This window comes from Saimiri boliviensis, chromosome 20 (assembly GCF_048565385.1).
Source record: "Saimiri boliviensis isolate mSaiBol1 chromosome 20, mSaiBol1.pri, whole genome shotgun sequence".
Lineage (NCBI taxonomy): Eukaryota > Metazoa > Chordata > Mammalia > Primates > Cebidae > Saimiri > Saimiri boliviensis.
The window spans coordinates 5,958,614-5,968,614 of record NC_133468.1 but is presented as its reverse complement, the minus strand read 5'-3'; the positions used below and the strand labels follow the sequence as shown (position 1 = coordinate 5,968,614).

Here is a 10,001-nt window from a genome sequence, read left to right as displayed (position 1 = left end):
CCAGGAGCGGGCGGGGGTGAGGAGGCGCTGAGGCCTCTGGGAAATGGAGTCCGCGGGGGGACGCTGGCATTCTGGGAAGTGTAGTTCCACGCGTTTGAGGCGGGGTCCTGGCTGAGCCGTTAGGCGCCCGCAGGCCACGAGAGGGCCCCTGGGAGCTGTTGGGCCTCGGGTTCGTGGGTCTTCAGAATCGAAGGGGAGGTTCTCAGAGCAAGCAACTTGCAACTCTGTGTCTGCGTGAATTTCGGAGACGGCGTGCGGGGCACCAGACAACCGCCCAGAATAGACCCGTTTCCCGTCAGATACTAACCAGAGAGCCAGTGAGCACCTGCGGTGCCAAGCACAGCTGCAAGTGATTTCAGATGTATCAATGAATGAAACAAATGTCATTGCCTGGAGAACACTTTTTTGTGGGGTAGGAAGCAGGCAATAAGCCATAAACATAAAGCATTTTGGGGGATAAATGTGATGAGACAAAGGGTATCACTTGATGTCAAGAGTTCGAGACCAGCCTGGCCAATATGGTGGAACCCCATCTCTACTAAAAATCCAAAACTTAGCTGGGCATGGTGGTGCACACCTGTAGTCCCAGCTGCGCAGCGAGTTGAGATTGCACCACACCACTGCACTCCAGCCTGGGCGACTGAGTGAGACTCCGTCTAAAACACAAAACAAAACAAAAACGAAAAGAAAGTACTTTTCTGTTTACCCGAACTATGAAAATAATGGATTCGTTATAAAACGCTTACACCCCCGCCACACTTCAGGAAGGGGCACCTCTTTCATTGGTGGTCAGTGATGCATCTGCATCCTGTGCTCCTGGAGCACTGTATGTGGCGGTGCTACAAAGCGCGGCGTTGCTCACGTACAGTACTACTTCCGGTGACGCGGGACGCACGCGTCATGGCTCTGGAAGCGTGTCATATGATGCACATCTGGTCTGCGGCTGCCGCGCCCCACATCACTGGAGGCAGTGTGAGATAACAGCAGACGTAGGAAGAAAGGCAAAGCACTATAACCATTACTGCACAGTACAGTGGCCCCCATACTCCCCCAGATGTACAACATAATGGCCCCATAACCTCCCTTTGCCCAAAAGTCTCCCCCGACATTACTACACACCGTGTTTCCCCTGTTATAAGTCCCTGTCTTATATTAATTTTACCCCCAAAAGACGGGGGCTGCCTTATTTTTAGGAGGTGTCTTATAATAGGAGAAACATGCAGCAGTGGGCTTCCCACAGAAGAGGCCCACCGCTGCTGCAGATGTCCAGGATGCTGTATGCACAGTGTCACAGGCTGATCACCGCTGTCCCTGTATACAGCACTGGAGGAGGTGCTGGGCCTGTGACACTGGATACCGCGGTCTGGGACAGTGGAGGCAGCAGCGCTGGCCGTGAAGGGTGTCACACCTTGCATAGTCCGGCCCTCCAACGGTCTGAGGGACAGTGAACTGGGCCCCTGTGTAAAAATTTTGGGGACCCCTGTACTAGAGAAATAAGTTCAGCAGAAACACTGATTATATCTATTCATAAATGCTATTTTGTGTACATATGCACATTTGTGTGTATGAACCAAAAATGGAATCACACTTCTCATATGATTTATTTTATATTTTTTGTCTTATTTGGCAGACTGTGTTCATTCATGAACATTGGCCTGCTGGCTCAACCACAGAGATACGTAAGCAGGCTCAAGTGTTTACAATCCTGATATGCCACACTTTTTTTCCTTTTTTGAGATGACGTTTTGCTCTTGTTGCCCAGGCTGGAGTGCAGTTCACCACCACCTCTGCCTCCCAGGTTCAAGCAATTCTTCTGCCTCAGCCTCCTGAGTAGCTGGGATTGCAGGCATGTGCCACCATGCCTGGCTAATTTTGTATTTTTAGTAGAATCAGGGCTTCTCCATGTTGGTCAGGCTAGTCTTGAACTCTGACCGCAGGTGATCCACTCACCTTGGCCTCCCAAAGTGCTGAGATTACAGGTGTGAGCCACTGTGCCTGGCTCAAATGCCACACTTTATAGTACATAGACTTTATGAAATTTGGCTAGCAAGTTACATTAATCTGTTCTCACATTGCTATAAAGAACTACCCAGCCAGGCACAGTGGCTCACACCTGTAGTCCCAGCACTTTGGGAGGCTGAGGCAGGTGGATCACCTGAGGCCAGGAGTTTGAGACCAGCCTGGCCAACATGGTGAAACCCTGTCTCCACTAAAAATACAAAAATTAGCTAGGTGCGGGGATGGGCGCCTGGCAACCCAGCTACTAGGGAGGCTGAGGCAGGCAGTCGCTTGAACCCTGGAGGCAGTGGTTGCAGTGAGCTGAAATCTCACCACTGCCCTCTAGTCTGGGTGACAGAGTGAGACTCCAGCTCGAAATTGTACCCCCTGGGTGTTTATCCCAAAGGAAGTCTTGTGCTTACACAAAAACCTGTATCTGGAGGTTTATAGTAGTTTTATTCACAATAGCCCAAAATGGAAACAGTGCAGATGTCATTCAACGAGCGAATGGTTCAACAAATTCCAGTACATCCACACAGTGGAACATTACTGGGCAAGAAAAAGGAATGAACATTTGATTCATGTAAAAACCTGGAGGAATCTCTAATGAGCAACTGAAAAAATCTATAAAGGCTGCATACTGTACTACAATTCCATTTATATAACATTGTTGAAACAACAAATTTATAAAGAGGAACAGCATTTCAGTGGTTGCCAGAAGTTAAAGAGGGGCTGAGGGCAGAAGGGATGTGTATGTCCCTCATAAAAAGGGCAGTGAGAGTTTATTCTGGTGACTCTCTTGACTGTATCAATGTCAATATCCTGGTTATATTGTGCTTTCTGAGCTGTTCCTGTTACCACTGGGGAGACCTGGACGTGGGGCCTAAGGGATCTCTCTGGGGTCCCTCTGTACTGTTTGTTACAACTGCATGTAAAACTACAATGATCTCAAATAATACATTTCCTTAGAAAAGAAGACCACCAAGAAATGTGGGAAAATGAGCTTAACCCACGGTGATTATGCCACGTATGTGTTTTTATCCTAAAACTATCTCCTGAAGTAAGAAATATCAGCTTGAATTCAATTTTACTTGGAGGATCTGGAGGCTCAGAAACATGAAATAAAAATTGTATGATCACACAGCCAGGAAATGAAAGCAGGATTGAGCAGTTATCTCTGGGGTAAAAGTTGCCCCTTATTGCAAAGGAGCCTCCAAGCAGGAAGCATGACACAGGAGAGAGAGAACAGGTCCCAAGTCACGGGGGAGGCTGAGCTCCCTCCCCGTCCTGTGGCCTTGCTATAATTGGGGGTTCAACCCAAGCCATAAGCACAAGGCTGAAAGGGATGAGGTCACAGTCATTCATTTACTTCACATTTATTCTCATTACACCAAAAGCGAAGAGGAAGGCGTCATGCACTAACACACACATATTGTGCTATTTTTCAGTCTTTCTGATGGAATCAGGATCCAGATTCTAATTTTCTTCAAGATCTGGATCAGTCAGAGACGGCCCACTGTGGTGAGGGAACCAGGTCTGCTGAGGGAAAGGCAGGATACATATATGGAACTGACCATGATAGGTCCATGTTCCAGGGCTCCCATCCAGGTACGTGAAGATTTTCCTCACAGATCACAGGTGTTGGGTACCAGGTCAGGTCTTGTAAGACTATGGGAACGCCATAGGCCTGGGGCTGGAGCTCGCAAGGTACAAAGTCAGCCACATCTGCACAGGGAGGACCTGAGAGAGAGAAGGCACATGGAGGGCTCAGGAGGACGGCACCCATTTTATCCTTGGATCCTTGCTTGTGATCTCACCCAGCCCTGGGGCCATGTCCATTCCAAACAAGTCCATGAACAAAGTCCTCAGGATTATTACTTTGGGGAAGAGCCCATCAGAGCAGCAAGGCCCCTGTGCTGTGTGCCGAGGGACTCTGGGTAGGGCCCCGTGCCATCTTTCTCTGCCCTACTCAGGGCACAAGGATGGTTAGGGTGGGCTGGGGGAAGCCAATGCTGCTTACTAAAGGAACACGGAGGCAAATACAGAAGACACAAACCTGAGACGACGTCGATCCTCCATCCCAGAATCCTATGCAGGGCCTCTCCATAAGGACATGGCAAAGGTTGGCGCCTTGGCCTCTGGTTGGCCTCATGAATAGTGAAGTATAAGTCCTGCAAGCTTCTCAGCATCTGGAGACATTCTTGCCAGCTCTTCTTCATACCCCTCTGCTTGAGACGCCGGGCAATTATTTTTGCTACGACCTGATACTTCTTCTTCACCCTGAATACTTCACACTCAAGAAATTCCCATTCGTTCAGGAAACTCCGGATTTCCTGGTTACTCCACGGTTTCATTATCTGGACTGGAAGGACAGAGGAATATGAATGTACTTTGGCATAACTTAGCTGTACATTTGCTGGATCTTGCCTCTACACAGACAGGTCCAAACTTTACTCCATTCAGTTACGGGAGATCATAAAACCTTAAATGAGAAGTGAGAGATTCAGCATCTGCCTGAGTCCTGATGCCTGAGACATCCAGTCACTGGGACAGGCAAGGAAGCATCTGAGAGCCTGGGTCTTGATCAAGTTCCTTAAAATATGTTTCAGAGGATATTGACAGGGTACGATGGCACATTTGCTGCCTATGAGCTTCTCTGATGTGGGACTCACATCCTACCCGTGGTGGGGCCATTTACTCTCACCTGGGCTGTGGGCAGGGGCAAGGAGCTCCCGGGATGCTGAGGGCAGCCCTGGAATCTCCTGAGATGCCCCCTCTTGGGGCTGGGATGAGTACATCAGACTTGAGAAGATGGAGGTGAGCTGGAAAATTTTCTGTGCTACAAATAAGACTGAGGACACTGTACCTGAGGGCTTTTCTGGTTCCTGGGCTGCATTTTCCTGCTTTGTTTTCTGGATGTTCTTGGTAGTTTCAGTCTGAAGTGCCATTTTCTAATTAAAAAAATAAATATTTACATAAGAATTTTTCTTTTTCTTTTATTTTTTATTTATTTATTTATTTATTTTTGAGACAGAGTCTCACTCTGTAGTTAGGCTGGAGGGCAGTGGCGTAATCTCAGCTCACTGCAACTTCCACCTCCTGCATTCAAGCGATTCTTCCACTTCAGCCTTCTGAGTAGCTGTGATTACAGGCATGCGCCATCATGCCCGGTAATTTTTTTGCGTATTTTTAGTAGAGACAGTGTTTCACGATGTTGGTTAGGCTGGTCTCGAACCCCTGACCTCAAGTGACCTGCCTGCCTTGGCCTCCCAAAGTGCTGGGATTACAGGTGTGAGCCACTGTACCCAGCCCCCCTTACATTTAAAAAGTAAACTGTCAGGCTGGGTGAGGTGGCTCAAGCCTGTAATCCCAGCACTATGGGAGGACCAGACGGGTGGATCACGAGGTCAGGAGTTCAGCACCAGACTGGCCAACATGGTGAAACCCTGTCTCTACTAAAAACTAAAAAAATTAGCTGAGCATGGTGGCTTTTGCTTGTAATCCCAACCACCTGGAAGGCTGAGGTAGGAGAACATCTTGAACCGGAACCAGGGAGGCGGAGATTGCAGTGAGTTGAGATTGCGCCACTGCACTCCAGCCTGGGCTACAGACCGAGACTCTATCTCAAAAAAAAAAAAAAAAAAAAAAAAAAAAGTCCTCCTAGTCCATGGGGCTTTGAAGAGAGTACTAGGAGGTTAGTGCCTCAGCAGTGGGGTCAAATTATTCAGACTGACGTTTCTTCCCAGCCCAACTAAAAAGATTCAAAATGATCTCCCAAAGCATAATCGAATTCCAAGTTATTTAACTGTGTGACAAAGAAAAGCCCAGCGTTAGTTAAAGGAACATGAAGTATCTGGCACCTAATCATGTAAAATGCACAGGGCTGGCCTCCTACATCAAATCACCTGGTGCACAAAACAGAGAAACTCGATTTACCACTGGTAGAAAATCCATCAGTAGACCCAGAAATGACACCGATGGTGGAATCGTTGGAGCAAGGCTTCAAAACAGCCGCGTAAGACAAGATCAGAAAATACAGGATCTAAACGGAACTTCTGGAGGTGAACTCTCAAAGCAGATGTACAGCCCCATTAAAATCAGGAACTTGTGAATAGATAAACAAGAGGCAGCTAGAGCAGCTTGGGAAGGTCGTGGGCTCAGGGGTCAAAGTGCTGCTTTTTCCTGGCTCTGAAAATTACACCAATGGGTCCCCTGTTCAAGGTAGTTAGCCATGTTGTGCGTTCGTTTCCTTCACCGTAAAGTGAACATAGTAACACTTTCCATCAGGCTTACCATGAGGATTAAATAAGTTAGTATTTATAGGCCAGGCACGGTGGCTCACGCCTGTAATCCCAGAAATTTGGGAGGCCGAGGCAGGCAGATTGCCTTACCTCAGGAGTCTGAGACCAGACTGGGCAACATGGTGAAACCCCATCTCTACTAAAAATACAAAAAAATGTAGCCGGGCGTTGCAGTGTGCGCCTGTAGTCCCAGCTACTAGAGAGGCTGAGGCAGGAGAATTTCAAGAACCGGGGAGCCCGAGGCTGCAGTGAGCCGAGATTGCACCACTGCACTCCAGCCTGGATGGCAGAGCCAGACTGTCTCAAAAACAAAAATTTTTTGTAAAGAAGAGCACGCATTTCAATGACTGCAAAAATTCTTGTGGGATGAAGTGAAAGACGACCCCATCGATTCTCCCATGAAACAGGAAGCAGGCTCCCTTCAACTTACTTCCATTTTTACTCCTGGGTTTTCTCCTGGGATTTTTCTCACTGCGCCTGCGGGGCCTGTTCCTGCGTTGGCGAAACACTGGCACTTCCTCTGCCCTAGTGGAACCTAGCAGAGTCAGGAGGAACCTGAGTGTGGAAATGTGTTTGCTTCTCTCAGCTTCTGGAGGTCTCTGACGCCAACAATGAGATCTGGTCATTTTTAAATCTGAAGTGAGATTGAGTTAGACCCACCCAACCTGAGACTTTGAATTAATTAAAGATAAACTAATTTAGTACTTTTATCACAACGGCAAACTCCCTTCATCCAGACTAGAATTTGATTGAATAACTACAACAGGGAAATTGGAAATCAACTGGCAGGAGTTCTAAGGGTCTCTGAGACCCACATCTCCAAACGCAAAGGGATGGGTTGTTACATTCCTATAGATAAATCACCCCTTCCCCCTGAGTTGGCACTGAATGTTCAGCGATGTCCTTAGGGTTTGACCTTTGAGGATTAATTGTGATGTGCGGATTAGGGGAAGCGACCAGGCTTCAGTTGGTCGAGGGTGAATGGGTGGTCACGGACGGTAGTTATGGATGTGAGACCCCCCTCTATGAGAAGCTTAGATTAAAAGTAAGAGTTTAGGGTGGGGAAGGGAGAGTCGAGCAGAGCTTTCTCTTTACAAGAGGACAGACTTGAGATCTACGTATACAGAAGTGAGGAGGCAGAGTGGGAGATGAGAGAGTAGTTAACAGTTTGGCCAAGTAAGTGATGGTGGGAACTGAGAAGGAGGGTGCTGAGTACCCAGCATGTGAGGGAAACAACTTCTAGCTTGTTTTCTGGCTTCAGAATCTCATATGCAGTCCAGGATTAGGGATGCCCCTCAGAATGAATCTTAACTCTTGGGATTTATGCCATTCTACTCTCTATATAATCTTTTTTTTTTTTTTTAAGAAAAAGAATAAAGAAGAGGAAGAAAGAGAAAGGAAGAGGGAGAGATAATGGGGGTATTGCTTTATTGCCCGGGCTAGAATGCAGTCTAAATATGGATATGCCTATGATTGTCCTTAATATTGGAGATATTTAAAAAAATGAAGGAAGAAAATAACAAACAAGGAGCCAACCAACATTTCGTTTAAACTTCTAAGTTGATATGATGTGGTACTGATCTACATGTATTTCTGTATTGGGTGCGTATATATTTAGGATCTTTAGCTCTTCTTGTTGTTGCATTGATCCTTTTATCATTATATAATGTCCTTCTTTGCTTCTTTTGATCTTTGTTGCTTAATTGTAACTTCTGTTTTTTATTTATTTATTTTAGCTCTCTGTTTGGTTGGTAAATCCTTCTCCATCCCTTGTTTTGAGTCTTTGTGTATCCTTGAATGTGAGATGGGTCTGGATGCAGCATACTGATGGGTTTTAGTTTTTTATTCAAATTGCCTGTCTGTCTTTGGATTGGGGGATTTAGTCAATTTAAATTTAGAATTAATAATAATGTATGTAACCCCATCTCTACTAAAAATACAAAAACTAGCCAGGTGTGGTGGTGCACACCTTTAATCCCAGCTACTCGGGGAGCTGAGGCAGGAGAATCGCTTGGAGCTTGAAGGTGGAGGTTGCAGTGAGCCAAGATTGCGCCATGGGCAACAAAGCAAGACGTTGTCTCAAAAAAAAAAAAAAGGCCAGGTGCGGTGGCTCACACCTGAAGTCTCAGCACTTCGGGAGGCTGAGGCGGGTGAATCCTGAGGTCGAGATCTTTTGATCGAGATCATCCTGGCCAACATAGTGAAACCCCATCTTTACTAAAATACAAAAATTAGCTGGATGTAGTGTCAAGTGCCTGTAGTCCCAGCTACTTGGGAGGCTGGGGCAGGAGAATTACTTGAATCCAGGAGGTGGGGGCTGCAGTGAGCCAAGATCGTGCCACTACACTCCAGCCTGGCACCTGGTGACAGAGCAAGACTCTGTCTCAAAAAAAAAAAATAAATAAAGTAAAATAACTACTCAAGACTGGGTAATTTATGAAGAAGAGAGCTTTAATTGACTCACAGTTCCACATGCTCAACAGGAAGGCCTCAGGAAATTGACAATTATGGTGGAAGGGGAAGGGGAAGCAAGCACATCTTCCCGAGGAGCAGGACAGAGAGCAGAGGGAGAGTGCCACTCACGTTCCAAACAGCCCCATCTCAGGAGGACTCACGCACTGTCATGAAAACAGCATGGGGGAACCCCCAGGCCCCTCCCTCAACATCTGGGGATTACCATTCCTGATGATATTCGGGTGGGGACACCGAGCCAGATCCTATCACAAGTAGACCTCAATAGCCCACTGGAAATCAGCTTAGGAAGTAAACAGAAGGGAACAGAATCAATATACTTCTGATTTAACCACTCCAGCACTCAGGCTATTTAAAATGTGAACTATACATACAGAAAGCCAATTAGAACATATAGATTATATGTATAGAACACATGATTATAAAGATAATACCCCTAAAACCATCCACCCAAGTTGAGAATGAGCCCCTTACTGACATCCAGTACAGTTATCCCTAGGTATCAACAGAGGATTGGTTCCAGGACACCCATGGATACCAAAACCTGATGATGCTCAAGTCCTCATTATAAAATGGTATACTATTTGCATATAACCTATATATATATCCTCCTACATATTTCAAATCATCTTTAGTTTACTTATAATACCTAATACAGTATAAAGCTGTGAGTTTATCCTATGTAGCCTCTATTATTTTGAGGTATATTCCTTCCATACCAAGTTTGTTGAGGGATTTTATCATAAAGGGATGTTGAATATTACTGAATGCTTTTCAGCATCGATTGAAATGAGTATATGACTTTTGTTCTTAGTTCTGTTAATATAATGTATCATTTGTATTGATTTAGGTATGTTGAACCATCCTTGCATCCTGGGATTAATCTTACTTGATCATGGTGAACGATCTTTTTAATATGTTGTTGAATTCAGCTTGTTTGTATTTTGCTGAGGATTTTTACATCTATGTTCATCAGAGATACTGGCTGTCGTTTTCTTCGCTGTTGTTTCTTGTTAATGGACAGCTATATGGTTGTATCAGAGGATTATTTATTCCAGTCTTCTCTGTCTGGCTTGTTTTGATTCTTACTGGATATGTTTACTTAAGAGATTCTTTGTAATTTGCCTGTTGAGAGTTTCTTCCCACTCCCCACACCCCCGCAATGCCCTCCCCGCCCCCACTAGGTCTCTGCTTTCCTTTTAGCATTACATGGGGCTGTAAGACCAGGTT

At 45.9% G+C, this 10,001-nt stretch overlaps 1 protein-coding gene across 1 annotated transcript; it reads right to left on the bottom strand.

Moving 5' to 3' along the window:
• Positions 1-3,496: 3,496 nt before the first annotated feature.
• LOC141582508 (putative uncharacterized protein MSANTD5) lies at positions 3,497-4,946 on the bottom strand. Its single transcript, XM_074390714.1, has 3 exons — positions 4,865-4,946; positions 4,055-4,360; positions 3,497-3,738 (listed from the first exon to the last, which is right to left on the bottom strand). Exons 1-3 carry the CDS (start codon positions 4,944-4,946, stop codon positions 3,497-3,499), a joined length of 630 nt encoding a protein of 209 aa, XP_074246815.1.
• Between the last annotated feature and the right edge of the window lie 5,055 nt (positions 4,947-10,001).

Coding starts and splice junctions, on each gene's coding strand:
- LOC141582508 (XM_074390714.1), bottom strand. CDS start 4,946: ATGGCACTTCAGACTGAAACTACCAAGAACATCCAGAAAACAAAGCAG. Junction 4,361..4,864: donor GGAACCAGAAAAGCCCTCAG/GTACAGTGTCCT, acceptor CTGTCCTTCCAG/TCCAGATAATGAAACCGTGG. Junction 3,739..4,054: donor GAGGATCGACGTCGTCTCAG/GTTTGTGTCTTC, acceptor TCTCTCTCTCAG/GTCCTCCCTGTGCAGATGTG.